We start from the raw sequence: 24,604 nt of genomic DNA, 5'->3' as shown, positions 1-24,604 counted from the left end.
GACCTTGCTTGCTCTCTGGATGTTGCCATTCATCTCAGAGGCTGAATATTTCATGTGGTAATTAAAATTTGTAGGTCAAGTCTCCTATGACACCTATTTCTACTGATATAGGGGGGAAGCAGTGCTGCCTCTCTTTAATACGCTTCCTTCACCCAGCTGAGATTTAAAGGATGAAGGGTGACATTTTCCCCCGTTTTGTAAATTAATGCAATTGATCTGCCTAACAAGAACAAAGTTAGGTTTCCAAATACTGCATGATACAGAGATTAAGCCTTTAAATGGCTTTCCAAAGGCAATCTTTATTGCAAGCTCTAAAGTAAGGGCATTGAACTTTCAATTAGAATTTCTAATAGGCTATTGACTGGAATGTATTAAATGTTGCTACACAGCTATACAGATCCTGAGAGGGGATTTTTCTCAATCCAGGGCACATGACCCCAAAATCCCTCAGTGAGATACACAAACATTCACCACAGTCACCTGATGTGTGTGGTGATTGAGTTGAGCATGTGTTTTCTCTCTACAAGTTCATGTGATTCTTATTGTAATTGCTAGATGTGAAGGCGTTTACTTTAAACAGCATTACACTGACCCACCTTTTGTAATCTATGGTAATTTCAGCAAAGCCTTTTGATCCTCGTATCCTTTTATTTGTGGTCAGGATTCTTTTTTAACTCCGTGTCAGCTTAGTTCATTCTTTTTCTTGGCTAAGCTTTGATGTTGCTCCAAGACCTTTTGATTGTCTTAATTTCCGAGGTTCTTCGAATCCAAGCACATGAGCTGTTTCTAATTTTCTGTGATTGATCTCGGGGACTAAATCGAATTTAATTGCCTCTAATGCCATATTAACTGTTGTCAAAATATTTTTACTTGTCGTCCTAATTCAGCTTGCTACTCCTAGAACAGCATGGTCAAGGAACGTTACATCTGTTTTTCATTGTCTGTGCGTCCCCCTCTTCTATGCCTCTCACTTTTTCCATCTCTCAGCCATAATTTTCTCCGTCTTTGTTATTCCCACCCTCTCTTTCTTTCTGTTGCGCACACATTGTAGCTGCAGGTGATTATAAGCTTTGAGAAAGCTGCATCAGGATACAATTTGTCAGGGTCTAACAGCCCATTCTGTTCTGAGGGGTTAACATTCTGTTTGTGTTACAGTGCATTCAAACTCTAATTAAAACAACATTACATTCCCCATCTGCCAATCTCCCATAATCTTCTTTAATTACTGTAATTAAACTATATTTACATGTGCAAAATACTTGTAATTTAGCAAATTGCACTCTACACTCTGCACATTTAATCAGTGGTGCTGCAGTGGAATGGAGTGATTTTAGTGTTTTGATTTCAGCGGTGGGCTGGTTCTGACAGGGTAAGTGGACCTCTGCCTGAGGTCTTGCAGAGGTTAGGAAAACAAGCCATCGGAGAAGTATTGTCATTGGACTCTGATTGCAGCTCGTGTGGCTAATTACAAGCCTGAGCTCCCTTGTGAAGCCAGGCAGAGCTTAGGTGCGTGTGTGTTTGTGTGAGTTTGTATGTACAGTACGTGTGTTCAAACAAGCTTCTGTGGCCTAGTGTACTGCCTTCGTAGCTCACTGCTGCTTGGCTCATGATTGACATCAAACATCCCCTTTCATTTATTCAAAATGCAAAGTGAATTTGCTGAGGTGTATTTGCCACCCAAACAGAGAGAACTGAGATGAGGCGGTAAATACCTGGGAATTAAACCTACAGCTGGCTAAGCAACTGTCGCTATAATGAAAACGTCAAGGACTGGCTCTGGCTGAAGAAGAGCAGCATGCTTGCTTTCAGATTAATGGTATTAGATAGGGATTAATCCAGAAGAGGGAATTTGTCAAGCTGTAGCTTTATATTAGCATCGCTAATAAGCTAGCTTTATAATGCCCCACATGATGACACCATATTTCAAACACTTTCTCGGCACTTGTGGTTTATTCATTCATTACCGCTAAACACCAAGGCCGCAATTTGTGACTTGAACAAGCTGATGTTCATCCTCAATTTTTGTAGTTGGTCCTATAGTAAGTACAGTCATTAGAAAAGTCTCAGTTAAGGTTTACAGTCTTGTCAGTCAGGTCAGTGCGGTAGTAGTTTCTGGAAGGGATACCTGGCTTTCTGTCTTGACTGTTGCTGAGCAGCTAGCATTAGGCATTTCCTCTTGGCCTAATTACATTCCTGTCTGCCTGGATGAGAAAAGGCTCCGATCAGGCCAGATGGAACCTGTGTAACAGCTCAGCAGTTAAGAGTCAGGGGTCCTGCCCTGGACGACCCCCTCCAGCCCCCCAACACCTTCAGGCATTGTCAGGTGGAGGCAGGTGGAAGAAAGACCTGGCAGGAAGAACCGCAGCTACTGCTGCCGAAGAGGTAATTGGTGTGCTTTTTGCAGAGTTTACCCACCCTGCTAGAGATGCTTATTAGCTTTACGCCAGCAGTATGCACATCATTAGAACATACCACAGAGGAAGGACGGAATACTGGAGGGAGATTTTACAGAAGGGAACTATCTGTACCCAAACAAAATGCTTAGATTCAATGCTCTCTTGATTTAAATAAAAACTTTTCTCTGGATAGTCACAATAGATGTTTTCCCTGTTCTGCTAACTGAGGTTTTAATTGCCCATCCTATTACTGCTGTTTGTGACTGACACAAAAAACGATGGTTTCATCTGCTTGGTTTGAATATAAAAGGCATCTGTGGCTCTCTGAGTTAGAGAGGTAGCTGGCGGGTAGTACAGTCCAAATAATGTTATAAGATGGACACAGCCCCAAATCCCCATTAGCTGACACGTAGTTCCTCTTAATTAGTTTCCATTCACTGTAATTAGCATGGATGAGGCTAATCATCTGATGTGAAAGCAATCTAACGCTTGGGATACAACGTCCTTGGCCTCACTTTCATGTCAGGTTCACAGACATTTTTTTCTTCAGGTGCCGTTGCTCTTTTTATAAGCTTTCTGTGAATAAAAGGCAGCATTAGTCGCTCTTTTGCTGTATTTTTTAAGGTGATATTCTGTGCTCTTAACCATTCATTACTGTGCATTTAGCTGTAAGTACACATTATGGGCAATTTCTGTCTTCCTTACATTAAAGGCTAAATAAAGCAATGGCCAGGCCAAGCAAAAATTGGGAAACCAAAAGAACACCAAAATTCACAGTTTCCTTTTATTCTGAGTTTTTTAAACAACCGCTGATTCACCCTCAAAACAAAGTGTATCTTTGTAGCAGGATTTGAAAGAACGTCAATCTATTTTGGATAGACCTCATATTTTGGCAATGACATTTTCAAGGCCTTAGATGAATAAGAAAAGAAAAATGGGATACAGTGTTGACAGTCATTTTGAGGCTGTCGTCCCCGATCAAAACAAACGTGTGTTGTGTAACACAATGGAGCAGGACCACAAGTAGAACAAAAGCAAATGATTGCGGATTGCATGGTTGGAAGCACCTACTGTAGCAGAATGATTGATACTCTCTCCCTGCTTGTCAAGCCCTTGAGAGAGATATTCCTCCCACTAATGTTGCGTCTGCTGCCAATCATCCTTTGTCTTCCAGTGGTTACACTGCTCCAAGCTCTCAGCTCTCCCATTTTTCCTCGATGTGTCTTTGTTTTAAAAGCACATGTGACTTTATTTATACAAACTCGTAGACAACTGAATGGAAAATTATACAGTTGATTCCTAACTGTTATATTGGGTGGGGTTACACAGGATATGAGCTTTTTATTTGATTTTCTGCCTTATGGATTTTACTCTTCTGCTATCTGTGTCTTTATTGATACCAAATCCCACAAGTGATCTCAGATCTTAAATGTGTATCCACTCACCACAAAATGTCCTTGCACCTAATCTTTTGGCCGCAGACAAAAGGATGCGAGTGCCGGCCAATCCAACATAGTAAGGTCTGATTTTCCCAGAGTGCCGAGGGCACGCTTTCCCTCACTCGGCCCCTCGGAGCTGTAGATTCTAGTCTGATCTAAAGCAGAACCCTGTTTATCCCCTCCACTCAGTGTTATTATGACAGTGATTATTTAAGACTGAGAAGATCTGGATGGGCCCACAGTAAATTAGATGTGTATAGACCAAACAGTATCATATTTCTGGCATTTTAACATCTTTCTGTCATTCTTTCAGTTCTCTGTCTCTTATTATTTCTTTCCTAATATGCTTTTGCTTTCCCGCAGGCTGGATCTTTTTTGTGAAATGGAGTGTTTGGCATGAACTTTTGCCATATGCCTGTCGATTTGCCAAAAAATATTCAGAGCAGCTCTTTTCTTGCGCCAAGTATTTGGCCATCTGCTTAAGTCTTTAACCAGCAGCATCCAGGGACTTCATCAAGCTTGAACTGTGAAGTCAAATGGTTTTCTTCAGCTCCCAAATCTAGCTAGGCACTGCTGTGCAGATTTACTGCACTGGCAATTCCAAGCAATCACACATATATTTTATTATGCAGTACATAGTCGCATTTATGGGATTTGCACTTAATGACAGCCAGGTTTTCCCAGAGCTGTTTTTATGTCATTAAAATTACAATATAGTTAAATTAGACAAAGTAGTCTCTTTTGAATCCTTCTAAATCACTGTTAAAAATAACATTTAGCAGACAGGAAATATATTCATGTTAGTTTGATGATAAGTGTTAAGTATCTGCAAATGAGGGTGCAGACAAATGGCTGAAACAGCTGCAATAGTCATTTCCCAAAGACGTCTTAACTAGGTCTGACTCTACCTCCTCAGTTTGTACAGGCCACACTGCCACTTGCAGACTGAGGATTTTAAAGCAGGAGACTTAGCTGAAGTATGTGCTGTTCCTCAAACTGGCAGAGAAGAGGAGATAGCTTTTCTATGGGGGTGGGGTTCATTATGCGGCACACAGGACACCATTATTAGCCCCATTACACACACTGACAGCCGCACATTCATTCTCCTATACCTGCTTTTTAAAGTCACCCATAAATAATGAGGGCTGCAGCTAGCCTCGTCTTAGAAGAAGGGAAAAAGGTCATTATAGACCAGGGTTCCATTTGTCAAAATTATTTCATAATCTGAGGTCACAAGGAGGGTTTTTGCTTTAGTTAATTGTAGATCGGACCACTGAACATAAATTTCCATTAGCAATCAATTTGTCACTGTGCAGATTCTGACCCCTTCTGCTCTTTGTTGTGACCACCAATGATATATGTAGAGAGACACTGCAATAGTGACAGTATGAAATCTACAAAGACTACATGTTGCATTTTTTGAGAAATATGAGTTGAACTAGAAGGATGATAACAGTGATTAGGCGAAGAAATTTGCTAAATGAAGAATTAAGCTATAGCAGTGCATTTCTTACAGCAGTGCATAGATTTTTACATTGATGGTGTTCAGACTAAAGCTACGTCAGTGTGGATTTGCTGCCATCCCTTTGTGATGTAGAGGTCACAGTAGCTTCCTGGTTAAATGTGCTCTGACTGGTAATCGGTGGTGCTGTGCAGGATAATTACCCCAGCTTTTATCAGAATGACCTCTCTGACAAACTTCCCCGGTGGAAGGAGACACCTGAGAGCTTCCACACTTCCTATCTGCCCTTGTTTTATCGAAAAGCCCCGCCTGAATGTATAATAGAGCCCCTGTTCTCCCAACAGACGGATAATGGAGGGTGGAGTGGTCCTCTTTGGCAGACTACTGCCTCTTCCCTGCGCTAGAGAAACCAATACCAGGCCTATCAGCTGATATATGACACTAATACACAGGCTGACTGGGGCCCTAAACAGAAAAGAGGGATTGTTCCGACTTTCGACTGGCTGTAGGATCCATGACTCACAGGTACCGCACTGTCTGGCCCCTGAGACCACTCTAATTGCTTTACATCTGTACAAAGGTTTCTTGTAATCGGGCCTTCTGCCTCCATTTGTCTTCCTTTCAGTCTCCTAGTGAAGGCCTTAATTGGTCTTAGTGGGGCTTTTTTTCCAGTTAGCTCCCGGGCCTGAGCTAGTGGAAGACTTTACCTCGGGGGGCAGTGGGGTTTGCTGGCTGCTAGTGGTTGGGGAGGTTGCAGAAGAAAGGAAGTCAATACTTCTTTTACCTTTAACACTTTAATTAATGTTCTCCTGACAAGCAGTTTTTTCCCCATAGCTTCACATGGGGGGGGGTTGAGCTCCTGGGATCCACACAAGAATCAAGACTTGTACAGCTTTGTGAGAAAACCTCCCATGCAGTCTCCAGTGGCCAATCGGCATTTACTGAGAATCCAGTTCTTTCTTTGTTGATTGTTAGTGCACATTTTTCTGCCTGTGTCTCTGTGACTGAGAGCTAGTCTATTTTCTGTCTTTATATTTTGTCTCTAAGTCTCTCTACATGCTGTCAGTCACATTTCAAAGTAGTGAACACTTCTGCCAAATGGTGCCACAAGCAGTGGTATTGTGAAATAATTTATTTCCAAATATTACATGTGCCTTTGTTCTGAGCTTCGGATTGTGTTGGCACAAACATATTATGAGTCAGTGTTTTCTTGGTTGTCATCTGTGCAGGGAGTCCAAAATATATTCTGTCATTGTCTCACAAAATGTGTCATATACCTGAAGTTTACATTGCAAATTTATAGTTAATATCTTTACATGCTCAAACATAACTTGATGAATGTGAAGAATCAGATTAGGGCTGTGGTTTGAGATGAGCTGATTACACCAGTAAAGTTTATATGATTCATTTATTGCTGAATACGAAGGTGAGAAGAGAAAGCAGTGTCTTTCAGTGTGTTTTTTGAATTGATGACCCAAAAAGTTGGTTTTTTTTCCTACCACTGCTAACCTGCCAGTTTTTGTATTTCTAATGCAACTTTGCATCCCATTCATTTCATTACCTAAGATGTGTAATTTTTTTAAATCTGAGAAAGCTGTAAACATGCCAAAATGATTTGAATGGTTGTAATCCAGGACTTTTTGATCAAAGCATGCTTTCTCTGATTTCAAGCTTAAGGGAACTAAAATAACATTGTCACGGTGCTTACAGTTGCAAAAATAAAAGTATTGCCTTACTCTGGATGTAAGTGAATTATTAGAATACATCTAAACATACTGAATAATTCTGTCAATCATCAACTTCCACCAGTCTGTTCATTTAACTACTCAAGAGTGTTTACTTGTAGTTAAGTGCTGCTGTAAACCCAGGCAGATTCCCCGAGTGTAATGTGACCTACCTCACTTTATCTGACTTGACTCTGTTCACACTTGTCTTTGCCGTGAGATAAGATCTCATGTACACTGCTCCACAAACCACAGTTCACATCTTTAATTTAAGATAACATGACATCTTCCTGGCTCTGCACTTGCTTTCTCTGTTAAACACTAGTTTACCTGTATACAATACATCCCTGAAGATCTAGTTTCTGGACTCTAATCTGCAGAATATTCTCTATGTTTTATACTTGCCTAAACATACTCATTTCTTTATGTGTAACCAAATTCTGTAACTGTTCATGCTTAGGGTTATAAACGCAATTTTTATGAAATATATTTTTTTGATTCTTGCAACTGGAATTACCTATATTATCTACCAAAACAACACTTGTTGGCAACAGATCTTCATTGCATTTTACACAAATTATAGCCAATGTTTCTGCTGTTGAGTCCAGTATTGGGCTCTATAGAGTTTTTGCTACTTTTTTGCATTTACAACTCTGTGGGGTTTAGTGAGTAAAGGACAGAACAGCTCATGTCAGGAGTGTGGAGCAGGAGCTCTGTGTTGTGAGCTCTCCTCTGCTAGTTTCTGCTCTGCTGTGCTCCCTTGCATTTCCTGCTGACTGACTGATATGGAGCTCTGCTGCCAGGGCTTAAATAGCAGCTGTAAGCGTCCAGCTGCTCCCTGCCACGCTCCACTTCTCCCCAGATGGCTCCGAGACGTTCCAGCAGCCCTCCGGAGGAGCGCTCATGAGGAAAGTGTTATGGAGTGGCTCTCTGAAACACCAGGGAGCATCCCTCACTGCACCACAGCCACCCTCCTCCTTCTCCAACCCCCGGGCCGAACGCCCAAATCAGGGGAAGGCTGCTTGTGCAGCCTCGTTTGCCAACTTACCAACGGGAGTCAGCACAGATGGTGGTGTCCACAGCATAGGCCAGCATGCAGCAGGGCCTGAGGGGGGGTCCTGGAGAGAGCACATGCCATGCCTGGCCTGGGATGCCACTGATATCCCCTAGCAGGAGCTCTCATTGGCCTTCAGCAGATGACCAACAGAAATCTGGCAAGCTGTCCTCAGCTCATAGATGGTGTAGTGAAATGTTTTTCTTTACCCACATGGGTGTCTTTGATAAGTGGGTTGTTTCAGACTGCCAACCCAAGAGAGAATGTGTTGGGTAAAAGCGAGTGCATTCAAAGGCATGGTAATTTTCCTTGAACACTCTGTGTTAATATATTATGCCGGCTGTAGTGCTCCAGGGCAACAGGCTCTGACCTTGGCTGTGTGTTAAAGTGATGAATGGTCCATCAACTTCACACCACTGAAGCAAACCGCAGGGTTCACTTCAACCATGACATTGCCCACAGAGATAATATCATGTTTAACATATCCTGCACTCACACTGCTCAGAAAATATACTTTATTTAAAGGTACCCTAAAGAGTTTTTCACCACTAGTGGCGCTGTATAGCAGTGCTTTAAATAACGCAATCTACACATTTCTGCTGACTAGATAGGGTGGTAACAGTCAGTTAAAGTAGTAATGTGCCAATAACATTAAAGAATAAAACTGAAAGCTGATGTATACAAGGCTGTGCAGTTGTTTAATGAGTTTAGAAATGTTTTCAACATGTTCTTGAACCTTAAGGATACACACAATTACATTTTTCTGCAAAATGCTAATGTAAGTATTGTTTGTTAAAATGACATCACCAATGGGTACCTCTAACTTCTGAGGTGGTGAAAACAGCTTAATAGGCTAGTTACACTATGACTGGAACAAATATTACCAAGTCAAGATAAACTGAATCAGTTCAATTTCAATAGTAAAAATCAGAGTTTACGCCCATTATAAGTAGAGATGGGGAAAAAGATTCTAAGTTGCATCCCAATGCGGACGTGGACGATTCTGCATCAATTCAGAAATGTCAAAAGGACAGTTTTCTAAATGTTCATTAATCATGTGATGTTGACAGAACGAAAAGGCAAAACTCAACTGCGAGGGCAGTGCAGCTACAGCACTCGGACAGTCTCCAGCACACACATACGCTAGAGTTCATCTTCACAAAAGGCAGCAGTTGCAAGCATTTTTTGATTTAATGAGTAAATAATTACCTTCACGGGACGAATGTGAAGTATATTGTAAACTTCCTACACCGTCACTCGGAGACTAACGTTAGCAGAGCAGTGAACTCCAGCAGTAACGAACGAGACCAGCTGACCAACACACACTGCAGCATTAAACAACTTAAACCAACTCTGAGGTGAAGAAAATAACTTTCACCTCAAAAGTCCTGCATCTGTTCGGCATATTGGATGATGGCTTTTAAAACAAAAAGGCTGCGGACCATTTATCTTATCTGCCAGTTATCTTTCATATTGTATCTCTTGTATCTCAGTGGACTAAGTACACCAGTGAGTGATTCAACACAGAGTATACTGGAGCTAGAGACTGAGCCCCCTCCCACCCCCCCCCCCCCCCCCACCCCTCTTTTTCTATTCATTCAATCGAGAATCCATTCTGAATCGAATCAGACACCAAAGAATCAGAATTGAATTGAATTGTGAGTTTCCTAAAGATTCCCACCCCTAATTATAAAGTCTCTCTGGGAATGACTGCTACTTTTGTCACCAAAAGATCCAATTTTGACCATTTGTGTGAGCCATCTCTCTCTTTGAATCTTATTTCTCCTTATCTCATTCTATTCCCTGTGGCCAGTGAGAAGGAGTATGCTCCACGGATGGATGCTGGACTGCTATTGCTCCCAGCAGGGGGGGGAGTCCTTGCTCTGCTGACCTCACTGTTATCCTTGTCGTGACAGGAAACACACATCATAGTGGGGCCTCTAATGTGAAACACATTCTGCCACAACTTGATCAAAGCCAGGCTGCCTGGACAACAAAGTGCCCTGTAATGCCATATTTTGACCATATAATTGGAGAGTAATTACAGCTGACAAAACACTCCAGTGATTTTCTCTGTTTCTCAACCTCCCTCTCTCTCCTTCCCAGTGTCTTTGCCCAGAGAAGGGTTGTCATAAACTATGTGGGATATTGTGTGCTGAGTTGGCTTGAAAGCTCTTAAGTAGAGCTGAGGGTAGGTCAGTTTTTATTGGAGCACGATCGCTTATTCAGAGACACTATAACAACACACAAGGGTAGCAGGAACCGGTGGCCCAGAAAAACACTGGTGCGCCACATGACAGCTGACCCTCGCTCGCTGACGAGACACCAGTCTCTCTGAAAAGCTGTGTGCTCTAAGTGATTTGATAAAAAAATGATTTTAGAAAGACTGAGCCTTTTCTCTTGTCTCTGATCACACAGTGTTTGTGGTTAGCTGAGTTCTCTTTTTGTTAAACTCCACAGAGTCTTAACCAGTACTTCACTAATCATAGATGTTTGAGGAGGTGACCCTGAAATCTCAGCCACAGTAAAAAAAAAAAAAAGTTTAAAAAGAAGATCCTTGGCAAAGAATAGTGTATAGTCAGATATTTTTGTGAATGTTGGCAGTGTTAACGCGGAAGGATCGAGGCAAACAGTAAACAAGCTTGAGAACAGAGGAAGAACCTTTGACAAAGTCAAAATGTGGATTTGATGCAGATGTTGGCATGTTGTTGTGTTCACATTGCGCTGGTTGTTCCAGATTGCTGGGCAAACATTTTTCTTCATGCATAGTCTTTCATTCTGAAGTCCACCCTCCTGCTGGGGCAGTCAGTATGAACATAGAGCCTTGGGGCCTGAGCTCTGTGGTATTCTGCTGTATAGCAATCAAACACAAAACACATGAAACACTGCAAAACATTACAGTTTGACAAACGTCTGGAGACTCTGTTAGATCAAGGCTCCAAAATAAAAGTTCCATTTCACCACTCACAGTCTGACCTAATGTTTGCGTACTGCTAATGGTTTCAAGAAACAAAAGCAAGCTGTCTGGAGTTAAACATCTCAACACTACAGTCTTTTATTGAACTAATCTTTGGCCAGCTCTGCTATCTAGGAGTTATCCTTCAGTTGAACGCGAGTTGTGCTACAATTCTGGCTGTCATCCTGTTACAATGTGCGTCATGCGGTATGATCCAGCCTACTGACAGACTGTTCACTACTGTAATGGACAGACAAAACCTGGAATCATATTTAAAAAGTACAATTGAACAGCCTGAAAAAACATCAAGACTTTTTTTTAAAGTTGAGACATTTTATTTGTAATTTTCTCAACAAAAGATGTATAGAATAGAACATGTTCTGAGCTGGGTGCTCTACCACAGACAGCCTCAGTACCCTCGTCTCTGGCTTCAGTCCATATTTGTATGCCTTTGTGAGGAGGTAAAATCATGGCTTTGAGGGCCGGAGGGCGGGTTAGAACCATGGCTGTGCTGCTGGTATTGTGGTAGGTGGTGGATGTCAGATGGCTGGTCCATGGCTTTCAGCCTGCTATCGTGCTCTACCACTTAGCATGCTAATTAATCCCAACCAAAGGGCCGTGTCAGTCACCCCACGCTCCGCCAGGGATGCTCCCACTGGGCTCATCCTGCTTTAATTGAGCACGTTTTTCAGGAGCCCGCTGTCCCTGGGATTACATTAGATCCCTCTAATTCACCCAGCCTGCCACCGGTGTGGGCAAAGTGAACGAGAGAGGGAAGGAGCTACATGAGACATAGAGCTGGGAAATGTATAAATAAACCAAACAAACAAACAAAAAAAACAGACTGAGTGTTTATTAACACCCCTGGGATGAAAAAGGAGGTGAGTGCAGGAAATCATTAGCGCAGGAGAGTCAAACTAGGCTCGTTTGATCTCGCTGATGGAGGAGCAAATGTAATTTAGCGCGCTGCAAGTAATTTGTTTTAGCAGTTAGCATGGGTTCCTTTTAATTTCATTTTGCCTTGCATCAGTCTTTCAAATTAAATATTTTTATTTTGTACAAAGCGGATCTTTGTGAGCCTCGCGGCTCAAAGACCAGCCCTCAACAACAACTAATGTTTATTCATCTTTGCTTGTTTGCATGTGCGCTAGACAGAATCTTGACAGGAGTGTGCAGTGTCGGCTTTTATTTGAGTACTTTCTGTATAATGAGGCAACTCAGATGTACACTGTGACAGCTAGCAAATCATAGTAGGAGAATAACAAAGTGTTTTTGTCACTGCAGCTCTAATTATTGAGAAGACAGTGCTGAAGTGGCTGCATCTGTTTTGGTGTCTCACCTTATGTCCTCATTCTACTGAAAGTTGTTGACTGTGCAATCTGTTTATGAAATCAAGACACTATTTTCCAACCTGGGTAACTGAACAGTTCCCAACTAATAACATCAAGTGCTCACTTAAAATATCATTTGTAAACTAAGCAACCTGTCACAGTAAATCTTATCAACAATTCACAGCTGACTGGCCTTTCACATATTAGCTCACATAACTGATCTACAGATTTCATTTTCATGGTTCATCCAGCGAGGAACACTGAGGGGTCGACCCCGCGTCTGTGGGACATGGTGTAGTATAAGAGCACAAGTGGGAAGTTTATCTCAGCCTGTCAGGGTGTTGCCACTTAATTGTTGCTACCACCCATGACACACGGGAGGCCTTCCCCTGTATCGGGACCAGCTAGTCTCAGTTCTGGTGAGTGGGAGAGAGAGGGGAGTCTTATCAGCAGGAGATGCCTGGGACATTGTTGCTCTGAAGCACCTTATCAGGCCTGTGTTCACACCAGTGTGGAGCACCTGCTCTCTCTCACCGGCAGCAGAGATGTGAGATGCCCTCCTCTGGTTACAGAGAAGCAGAGACACAAACAGGGTGCATCATTTTGAGAATGAGCTACAGTCTTGAAACATGGGCAGCCATTTTGGATGCATGGGAGGCGGTAACTCAGACTCCGGGTCTTCTTCTACCATATGCAGAGTTAAATGCCTCTTATTTTAAACAACTATCTCCTGGAGAATCCTTTCAAAATATTGCATTTCCTCCGGGATTTATTACTACTGTATATATATTGCACTTTTCTAAATCATAATCTGCTATGTAGTATTTATTAGAAAATAACAGAGAATATGTGTGTAAATGAAACCTTCCCTGATGATCTTCACATACGTATGTTAGCATCTTGTACAAGATTTCGAACCTTTCCAAAGCGATGCATTCCTAGCTGCCATTACAGACTGATAAACAGCGTGTGCTCTAATGTGTGAGCACCGAGGGAACTCTGCGTATCTCAGCTGTGTCGCTGGCAGAGCCTGCAGGGGTTGTTAGCATTGACAGCGCCGGTCTTTATGCATGAGACTTCCAGGCAGATTGTTGGCAGAGCTGGGCAGTTTCTTTCAGACGGGTGTCAGCTGGCTGCAAGCCTTGCAGCCTTCTCCTCCTCCTCCTCCTCCACCACCTTACTCCCCTTCCCATCGCGGCAGACCCAGAGAAAGGGCTTTATGGAGCCCCATAATGATACGTGGCGAACGTGCAGCACTGGGGTGATTGTTAACAGCAGCAGCTGCGCAGATAGCCTAGATGATGGAAAATCAGTGGGACCTCATTTTGGTTTGCCAGTATGAATATTAATGGCTCGTTTCCAGGCCATGGCTAATGATGAGGAAAATTCCCTAATAAAAACTTGATGTGATGGGCAACGACCCGCAGGGTCACTGGAGACAGTCAAAGTTAATAGTGTGCCATCAGGTGTGAGGAGTTAAGTGATTAGAGGCACAGAACCTAATCCTGATGTTTTTCTCCCCCCGCAGCTATGAGTCAGTGTGGAGGGAGGGAGAGCTGGAAGTGGGAGGTGAAGGGAGCAGATGAGGTTTATATCTGTTGACAACAGAGGGTTGCAGCCCGTTGTAAAGCATACGTCCAAGTACATCCAAGCCATGGATGTAACAAGTAATAATAGAGGTGACAGGCAGAGATTATTTTCTGTATAAGGAGGACATTTCTATATTTATTAAATTCTGTTAAGGTTATATAGCCTATTTCAGAATCGCTCCATTGTGTGTGATGTTATCACATTTCACAGGGAATAGGTTTCATCTAAATTTTTTATATTAGCGCTGTTAGGATATGATATGAAATATATCAGTACTGATATTAAAATAATACTTTTTTAAATATATATATGTGTAAATGTGTTTTTCTCTACAAAATCCTTTTTTTTTTATCATTGAACAAAAGATTCCAAAACTTGTCTAAAGTTATATTTTGTGTACACACAAGCAGCTGTACAAGAACTTAACCTATATAAATGACAGTCTAAGATCCCTTTCACATTTACTTTGTTTGATCCAGACTTTCAGACTTTTCAGCTTGATCTGAACCAAAATTACAGGTGTGAAGCCTCCCCCAGAACAAACAGACGAACCTTGGTCCAATGAAATGAGATGGTCTTGGATCAAACTGAACCATGGTTTGGTTCGTTTCTAGTGTGAAACATTTTTGGATGGTTTGGACTTTCAGACCAATTACAGGAAGTTCCGGCAGGCTATTGTAAGAGCCAGAAAAAGGAAAAATGAGCTGCATGGAGAGAGGAGTTTTTAATTGAAATATGGTCCGATGACATTATAAAAAGTCAACCGGAAAAAACTCATAAAAATGCTGACACTTTCCAGGTATTTTCAGAGAGGATGAGAGAGAGAGGATATGAGAGCACGAGAGAGCAATGCCGTCTGAGATAAACTGCGGCAGGAGTATACAAAGGTGCACAATGCCATTAGAAGAAGCAGTGCATCAACCAATGAAAAGGACAAATTTCCTTTTTATGACGACCTGGATAGCATTCTGGGCACTCGACCAACAAGCTCACCCATTAAGGTGGTGGAGTCTTCCCCAGTTTCAACTGGGCTAGCTGTAATAATATAATTATAGTGGCAATGAAATGAATCTGTCCATTTATTTTTCTCCATTAATTCAAACAGTGATAGAAGGCTACCCGCCAAATTGACGACACGCTGACGTCAGACTCACACCCGTCTATAAACCAATCAATGTCGAGTATAGAGAGACGCAGCTTATGTAGGTGATGATGACAGGGCGTAGGTATGTCATGTAAAGTTCTTTAGTGCGCTCACATAATTGCGATGTGAAACCAAAACTAACTGGAAATGTATACAATGTAACAAAAACATGAACCTTGGTTTGGACCTTGGTTCAGACTTTCGGGTGTGAAAAGGCCCTAAATTGATTATTTAACTCAGAAACAGATCAAAGAATAAGCTAACGAGTAAGAATCAGAATGACATTCAGTGCCAGCTTTTGATATTTGATAGTTTTCAATGCTCGGTGCTACAAACACATTTCATTCGGGACCAAAAAAGTATTGAGGTTCAATACCCAGTGGTATATTTCACTGGCTCTAACAGGTCAGCATCTCTGGGGTGAGAACAGGGCAAATATGCCTGTTCATCTAGCTTGAAATTAATTTCTGCTTCCATCTACTCATCTGTGCAAAACTCCCCCACACTTACTTCCTCTCCTCTTCAAAACCCAGTTTGTCTTGACGCTGGGAATTCTGCTTTTTTAAGAGCATTCCACAAATAGTCTAAAATTGATTGTTTATGTGCGTGGCCAGATTGCTGTAATGAAGATGCCAAATCACATCATTGTTAATGTCTAGCATGTGGGGTAATTAAAATACACACCAAGAGGGCTCATCTCAGGGGAGTCACTATAACCGCAAAAACAATGCAATTTGATGTATGTAATTATCTCAAAATCCTTCTATTAATCTTTGATTAATCCAGCATCTGCTTTGTGCCTCAGTTCCCTGTTGGCTTATGGAAACAGAGTGCAGAACTGGGGTGAGGCAAGGTGTGTGTTTGTGGGTGTTTGTGTATGTGCCCACACTTTTGTGTTGCAGCAGTGTGTTGTTTTTTTTTTTTTTTATCAGATAACCAGTAAACGCTTCCCACCGCCAGGCGCCCCGGAGCCTCGCCTGTAGCCGAGAGATTCGCCTTGAGATGATTCTGGAAGGAAAGATACTGGGTGCTTGTGTAACAAATGGATTTTTAAGACAGCAAAGTGCTGCACCTCTCTGTTTCTTCCTTCCTACCCTGGTCCTTGTCAGGTGTGTGTGTTTGTGTGTGTGTGTGTGTGTTTGTGTGGGGTGGGTGGGTGGGTGGATGGGACTGATCAACAGAGAGGCTTACCCTGCGGCAACATCTGTTTCTGGCAAGCATCACTTCAGTAGTACGTTGCACATCTCAGGTTGAGTTAAATGTCCTACCCTCCTCCACACTCAAACAAAAGGAAACATACACATCCACCACTCTTATGCCTCCTGAACAAATCTTTTCATCCCTGGCATTGAAAAGTGTATGAACCTCAACATGGAGTTCCTTTTGCAGATATTGCTGGGCCAACTCTCTGGTTTGACATCATTGGTGCTGTTTTAATATAAATCATTAGAGACTGAACAATATGGAATTAATAATAAAGAGTTTCGTTTAGAACTTTCTCAAATATTCTTTCAGTAAGTTTGGGCACAGTCCAGTGAAATAAAACATAAAAAGAATGCACTCCAGAGTATTGAAACCAGAGGTCACAGACTATAAAGTTCTTATTATTTTATGGAAGGCTTCATTTTTCTGTGCTTCTCCCCCATCGTCCCTCCTTTAGCTCCACTTCTCCCAGTGACTGGAATCTAGAGTTTGCGGTCAAATTGAATATCTTCTGGATAAAGTTTTACATTTGAAGGGAAATTGCATTCAGATGTTGGCCTGCTGCATTTGGCCGGTGCTCTACATGTGGATCAGACCTGGTTATATTAGTCCAGACAGAAGTCTGGTCCTCCCTGACGAAACATTCTTGGCTGCTGGAGAAGGCGTTTGCCTTATGTGACTATATAGACTGTCTCAAACACTCAAACTGTGCTGTTTTGTTTTCCTTATGATTTTCTTTAGGTCTTTTCTTTCCTGCCATACTTTCATATGACAGTTGGACATCAAGCAGATGCTGTGGAAATTAAATGTTTGATGTCATCACCACAGAACCCTGCTTATTTTAATGATCTGTCCCAGTCAGGCATGTCATGTAGAATTTCCTCCCACTGGCTGAACTTTTAGGTGTATTTACAAATCTGTCTTTTATGGATACCTTTTTATGAAATGTGTGTCTGCTGGACTTATTTCTAAGTAAAGTAATCCCAGAGTTTATTTGAGGTTCACTCCAGTGTAAAGTCACTTAAGCACAGTGTGCAGTTGGGCCTGTGTGTGTTTGGCACTGTTTTTTGGTTCATTATGAGTGTGAATCAGTCTGTAGTGTAGCAGTGGTTAACAGTGACTAAGGAAAATGGGGTCTTAAACAGAAGGTCTGTCGGTTCATTAATATCACAAGTCACAGCTGGTGACAAAGCTGCATGAAGTTGGCGGTTGAGTGGTCATGTTGTTGCCTTTGGTGCAGTAAACAAATTGGACCACATCTCCATTCAGTATGGACCATGCTCGTGTTGCCACCCTTAACATTATTCCCATTATTTTCTAAAAAATTCTAAATTCGATGTAACCGATTTTACCGTCAGCTTCTTTTTTTCATGTCTGTGTTATAAGAAACTAATTTGTGAGTGTATTGTGACGGGCCTGCTGCTCCAGCTCTGTGTGCCAAAGCAGGTGCTGTGTAGCAAACCCTGAGCTCATCAGTCTCCTCCTGCCCAGCTCTATTTGTTGTTCCTCAATTCACAGTGGCGGGACTGGCAGACTGTGTAATGTGTGGGTGAGAAAGAGAGAGGGAGTAAGAGAAAGACAGTCAGGAACGGGAGGTGTGAGTGGGGGATTTGAGAATAAGCATGGCACAGATCCCCGTTTTGACATCCTGGTCTTCCTCTATTCCCCATGAATAATGTGGCACAGCCCCTACCCAGCGGTAGGCCAGGCATGCCGCCATATCAAGCTGCGGTGGAGAGCGAGGTGTCCAGCTTGATGAGACTGGGCCTAGCCGTATTGTAGCCCCACATCCCTCCCACTCCCATCCCCAACCTGCAGAGAGGAGCTCTGGGCTCCAAGATGGCAATCAAGGCTTGATTTGCCAACACATTTCCAATGATTAAAATGTAATTAGCACAAGCGAGCACCTCCTCCCCAGCTAATTTCCACGCACGCTGTGACAGGCAGGCGGTCGGCGGCACCCAGGCCCCAGCAGCAGATGGAGGAGGATGCAGCAGGAGGGGAGAAAACCATTTTGCCATGTGACTGTTCGCATCAGAAAACCATCAGGACGCGCAGCTATCTGGAAGGAGCTGTTAGGAGGAGGGAATGAGGAGCCCTTGACGACAGCACATCAAATTGGCACTGTCAGAGCTGACCGTGGCAATGGCTGCCATCCTTCATGCTGTCTTTCCAGCTCCCAGGCATGCAAGCAGGTTGGCCTCCTCGCTGGGCTTTAACCCCTTCAGCCATCCTGCAGGACAATCTGGCTCAGACTGATAAACAGACACCATCTTCTGTGCAATGGGGTGCTTTAATGAAGCCCGTATCAACCATAATTAATTCTAAGGTCACGGATAGCAAGCAGCATAACCTGAGGCTAATGTCACTCATGGGGGCGACAATACGCATCCATCACAGATCTACACTTAAGAAGATGGCATTTAAGAAAAAATTAGAGGCAACTTGTAACACTGGAGACAGCAGATCAGAGATATATATATATATATATATATATATATATATATATATATATATATATATATATATATATATATATATATATATAATAAACCTGTTAAATGTACCCTGTTTGCTTTCAGAATTATCGTTTATGCATGTAATTTTTGTCTTGATTAACTTAACATCTGTTAGTATTTGTGGACCAGTGGATTTCCAGGAGGTTATGTTGGAAAAGGTAACAAGGCATACTTGCCTCGCACGCATCCTTGTGTGATGTGGTTAACTCTTCAGTCCAGACATTTTTCTGCGGGTGGCTCTGGCAGGAGACTTTGGTGAGCCTTGCTGCTACAGACGATAGCATAGCTGCATCATTTAGCATTCGGCCCATAGCTCCTTATGTTCCCCTTCTATTCGGCCAGTATTACTCTCAGCTGGAGAGGATTTAGGACAAGAATAATTTACTCCTACTCCCAGACCAATATAAACAAAAGGCTTGATGCTTGGACAGAGCGCAGGGAAATTTGTAAGAGCACTCAGCCAAAATAGAGGCCCGGGTGAGAGCAGAGGGGCAATCAGAAGTGCTCCGGATACAGGCCAACATCAACAGCTCTTAGAGCTGAAGCTAATGTTTGACATTCCTGTGTTACTTAAACTAAACACTAGGGTCTAGCTGTACAGTATAATGCTGGCCCTGTGTAAATAGCAGTGGGCCTGGGTAGAGTATCACTTTTCTTTGTCAGCCCCCTCCCAGGACTAATGGTTTCCTTATTGTACATGACTGTTGCTTTAAATAAGAGCCATTTCCTACCTCAGCCCGTTAGAAGAGCTAACTCCACTGATCTCAATAGCACCATTGTTGTTGTGTTTTTTCTCACTTCAGTATGAAATATTCATTTTTGTCATTCATTTTAAACCTCTGACATGTGTCTTTTCAGTAGACATGGCCTCCCAGGATTGGTATAAAGTGATTTTGACATTACAGTTAACCATAGCTCTGCAGGTTTATTCATTCTCACTCATCAGTAGCTGTTCAGATTACCCATAATCGTAGCAATAACTGAATTTTTGAGCTCATGCACACCTCCTAAAACAATACAATACCTGTTATTAATGATGAGGTCTTCCAATCATTCGTGACGTTTCCAACTGCCAAGTGCAAAGCCGAGACTTTCTAGCTTTCCGGCTCTGATTCTAATGTAAGAGTCAGTAAGTAGAAATACAAGGAGCGGAAAAATCCATATATGCAGGGATTCTTCTCCCCCGCCTCAGGTTGCTTTATGCATGAGGCTACGCATTAGTTCACTATGATCACTTATCAGTGAGTGACAGCACTGACTTGTTTGTATGCCTGAGATGTGTTTTTTATCTTTTCACAGTTATCATTATTTGTTACTTTTTGTTACCTTTTTTTCTATACTTGAGCAGCGAGTGTGAGGGGAGCTTTGGCGTCTTCACTGTAAGGACGATCAAATTGCCTGCCCTTGCCTGTCAGGCCTGATCTCAGGATTTTTTACTTTGCTCATTATAAAGGTATTTCCATTTTATTAAGTTTTCCCTTTTTTCCACCCTTTGTCGCTCTGGGAAATTTGCATACCTCTATTCCAAGGGAAAAAAAGTAATGACAGCAATTTCTTTTCTTTTCTCTCCCCCACTAGCCGTGTGAGTGCTTCGTTTAGTGGCACCTGCGAAAGCGACAGGCGCAGGGATGAGAAGTGAAAGAGAGCAGTTGATTAAATCATCATCAAGTCGCAGCACAGAAAGTCAATTCTGCTTGCCGTCTACAATGATATCCTTTTATCTTAAAGTAATGAGCTATGGCACTTTTGCATCGGGTAATACGATGAGTTCCATTAGCATGTTCCATTTGCTTCACAAGCAAGGGCAAGTCATTCCAGCCGTCTTCTATCTTGGCAATCAAAGCAATTGGCTGCACAGCCAGGGAACAGGGAAAAGGAGGGAGAGCAAAAAGAAGGAACACAAGAAAGAAAGGCTCGTAGTGTTTTTTTTTTTTTTTTTATGGATCACAACACAGTGGAAAAAACTGAAATGATGTCCATTATTTGAACCCCTTGCATGCCTGTGTTCCCAGGTGTGTAGTGTGCACAAGCAGAGAAGCAGCTAATGAGTGCTCGGTCGCATTACCGTTGTCATATTCTGAGAGGCCTCAATATATGGAAGCAGTTGAGACAGCTAATACTGCTCATCAGATCTTGTCTGCTGCTGCATTAGTCAGCCCTGTGTGGGAGGCCACAAGAGAGAGCGAAGCATTGCAGACACGCCTATTTATTCACAAGCAACAATAGATGTGCATTAATACACGCAGTGTGCAGCTTTTTCTATTAGACACTCACGTGTAATCAGAACCTGCACTCGTCTTTCATTACCGTTATTTATTCTTCCAGCTGATTGTCTATAGGGCTGCTGGCTCTCTGCACACTGTATTAAAATGAGGGTGGAATGTTGTGGGTGGTGGAGAAAGAGTGAGAAAGAAATGGAGAGCAGAGAACGTCTGAGGAGTGTTTGCCCAGTGCGTTTATTGCCGCTGCATAATTTATGAGCTGCTGGAGCTGACCATCATGGCAGTGTGCCGCAGGCGGCCCCTGGGGCCGTGTGGGACAGGCCTGTAAATTGGATGCTATGCTCCTGCTGAGCTCACAAGGCCCCTTTTTACTGTCCAGCCTGAGAAACAGACCAGCCACGAGCCCAGCCAGCTACCTTTGAGCTCTGCAGGGCCCCAGATCAGCAAAAAACAAGAGATGGAAGCAAAAAAAAGGGAGAGAAAGAAAAAATGGCAGGGCCTTCTGTCACTCAATCCCTAGGCTGTCAATCATTTCACCCCCTTCCCTCCCTCCCTCCCTACTTTAATCGACACCCACCAACCCCTCCCTGCACTCCCAGTCCCCCCCGCCTACACACACACACAAATACTGTGCCAACCCCTGCCCATATTCCCCCCCAGTGCCTTCTTCATTACCGACTCCAGTGCTTCTCTGCACCTCAGCCATATGCACAACGTTGAGGGCCGCCAGTCACCCAGCATCACACTAATTAGTTGATAAAGAATTAAGTGGACCTTGAAATTGAAATTGGAAAGAAAAAATGAAATCTAACCACTTTTTCCTCCCTCCATTACAAAGTTCCCTTCCTTCTCTTGTCATTTCACCATCCCCAGCCTCAAGCAGGAACACACATCATGGAATTATAATTCTAGTGGCGGTTAGTGTTTTGAGATTCCAGCTCCATCTGAATTTCACATAGGTTTCAATGTTAACAAGAGCACGGCTGCTCATGAGAAAATTGCTTTGTTACACATTCCAGTTCTTGTGTCAGCTAATGAAGTGATCTGATGATATTCAGACACTGAATATGAGTATGATAAGTTCGTCATTAAAGAGCTGATAAGATATGCCATTTGAAAAGGTAAATTAGATTATGGCACTCATGTGTCGGAACTGAATGCAATCTAAGCAGGAGCAGTTATAAAACAGGGAATACACATATTATTACCAATATTCAGCTTTACCTTTCTTTTTCTTGCAGTGTGACACTGAGAGTGACCAAGACGACAAGGTAAGCCTGCCTTTCACTGTCATTTTTTATGTACTATTAAATGTGCTTGGGTTATTTTAGGCATCCTTTATCAGGTTTCAATAAGATTCAAATATTATACTTTCTTTAAGGCTGAGAATTTAATGTAATTAGAATTAAACATCCTGTTAATAACTATGAGAAAGCCTTAATTAGCAGCGCATTAATTATAAATGACTTAATGATGTGCAAAATCTAAATCGAACTGTTCTGGGTTTTTAGGATTTAGATGACATTTAAATGAGACTGCTGTGACAGCCAGGGCTGGTGGTGCAGGCTTTCCTTTGCTTAAAGCCAACCACTGACTGGCATATCCACAGTATGAAGTACATTGCATATATTTGTATATCCTGCAGGGCTTTCCATGAGGATATGGGGAAAAAGTGGGAAAAAGCCAGTGGGAAAAAGTAGCCAGCTAGGGGGGTCTGGGGGCATGCCCCCCCAGAGAAAAATTTTGGCCATAAAAGCCCAAATTTGGTGGCACATTCTAATGCCACTATTCCAATCATATACACTGATCTTAATTATTTCTTATTTTAATGAGTTTGCCTACCTGATTGTAAATATGTAGTGAATTATTGTAAAGAAGAATTAGGCTTCTTGTGTGTTTTAGCCCACGCAGTCTGTAAATAGCTGTTAATATTTAAAACCAACCTATTCCTGACTGATCAGAACTTTTGTAATTAAGACATTATTTATTATTTTTTAATGTATTGTTTTACTAGATAGATTTTACTAATAGAAACATAAATGTACTCTTATTCAACAAACATAAACAAGGTTATTTTAAAGGGGAACATGTTTTTAATCATTTGTTTTTTAATAAGTAGCCGGCTGGACTTAAGTGAGTAGTCGGCTGTTTGGCCAGCGGCTGGCGCTTCTGGAAAACTCCGTATCTTGTGCCGCATCTAGCTATCTATCTGCCTGCCTTTATCGACACACGCCTTTGCTAATTGGAAATAACACAATCCTATAATCAGACGTTCATTGTTTATTTCTGCTCCTATAATTTCAAATAACACCTCCCACTGTTAAGATCTATATCATCTTTCTGTGGTGTAATAATGTGCTATATTTGCTGAGAGGTGCATGGTTTCAATTTTGTCACCTTTGTTTCAGCTTTGCACTAAAAAACATAAAATAAAACATTTGCAGGGAAACATAATCAATCACTAACAAACAAGTACAAAGGTTTTTAAAAATAACGGAAGCGCCAACTGGAAATAGTCAGAATAGGTTTGTAAGGCTTGGTGAGGTTTGGCCTGATGGTGGCAGTGCGGAAAACGTCATGGAATCACCAAATTCAAGAGACATCTTCCTGTCTGGAGTAGAATCTGTACAGGAAGTGTTGTGTCTGTATGAGTAATGGACCAGGAGATACAGCACACTATATTGGTGTGAAAGTTGAAGGTTTGGGCTGATGGTGACACTTATGGTTATATTAGTGTCACCATCTTATTGCTGAATGGTTATAGTGCTACAACAATGGACAGGTTTTGTCATCAAAGCCAATCAGAAGAGGAGTATTAGAGATACTTAGTAAAACAGAATGACACACAGAGAGTGGTAATTGTGTAAATTCTACTACTTTGTGGAGGTTATACAAGAAAACATTTTTGTTGGTAAAAATGAGTTAGAAAGTGTTAAGTCTAGGCCTAGTCATGCACACATTTCATTTTCAGCAGTCTCTTGAAGATGTCACTGAGTTTAGCCTGATTCACCTCTTCTGTTTTTACTATAAAAAGGCTGCCAAACCGTTTCCTGTTAGCAAGAATAAAAAAGGAAGTCGATAAAATAAATCGAACTATAAACTATTTTTACATCATCATTTTTACTATTTTAATGATGGCTGCCACATTTTTGTCAAAGCAAAGCTTATTGATTACAATACCCGAGTGCTTTGTAAGTCTCTACCAGTTTGTTTTTAGCCGTCTGTCTACAGTGATATTTGGTTCAGCTCCATTTATAATATCCAGGTGTTCACAGATTGAACGAACCTTATAGATTCTAAGAGCAGCCATATTATCCAATGACTTCTAACCAGAGATCTAGATCCACTCTAATGATTTAGTAATGCCATTTGCTTGTGGTGTTTAGACTGTGCAGCAAATTGAGTCATTACTCAGTGTTGTCGATTTAAATTGCTCCTGTCTCGGTGGCAATTCCTTTTTGTTTCAGGAAGAGAGAGAGAGCATGGTGAGCTGTAATCCCCCCAGTGACTGTATTAATTCACCCTGGCTCACGTTACGCTCCTGATGAACAGCGCCGACTACAC

The 24,604-nt window shown here is 42.0% G+C and overlaps 1 protein-coding gene across 8 annotated transcripts in view; it reads left to right on the top strand.

Moving 5' to 3' along the window:
• auts2a (activator of transcription and developmental regulator AUTS2 a) overlaps nucleotides 1-24,604 on the top strand; it is a 478,003-nt gene that overhangs the window by 347,952 nt on the left and 105,447 nt on the right. For all 8 annotated transcript variants that reach the window (XM_067607423.1, XM_067607422.1, XM_067607427.1 and 5 more), the window contains one exon: nucleotides 22,282-22,311. In XM_067607423.1, the coding sequence (XP_067463524.1) occupies nucleotides 22,282-22,311 (30 nt within the window). The remainder of the gene's footprint in view (nucleotides 1-22,281; nucleotides 22,312-24,604) is intronic.

Source organism: Thunnus thynnus, chromosome 13 (assembly GCF_963924715.1).
Source record: "Thunnus thynnus chromosome 13, fThuThy2.1, whole genome shotgun sequence".
Taxonomy (NCBI): domain Eukaryota; kingdom Metazoa; phylum Chordata; class Actinopteri; order Scombriformes; family Scombridae; genus Thunnus; species Thunnus thynnus.
This window is presented reverse-complemented; position numbering and strand designations above follow the sequence as displayed.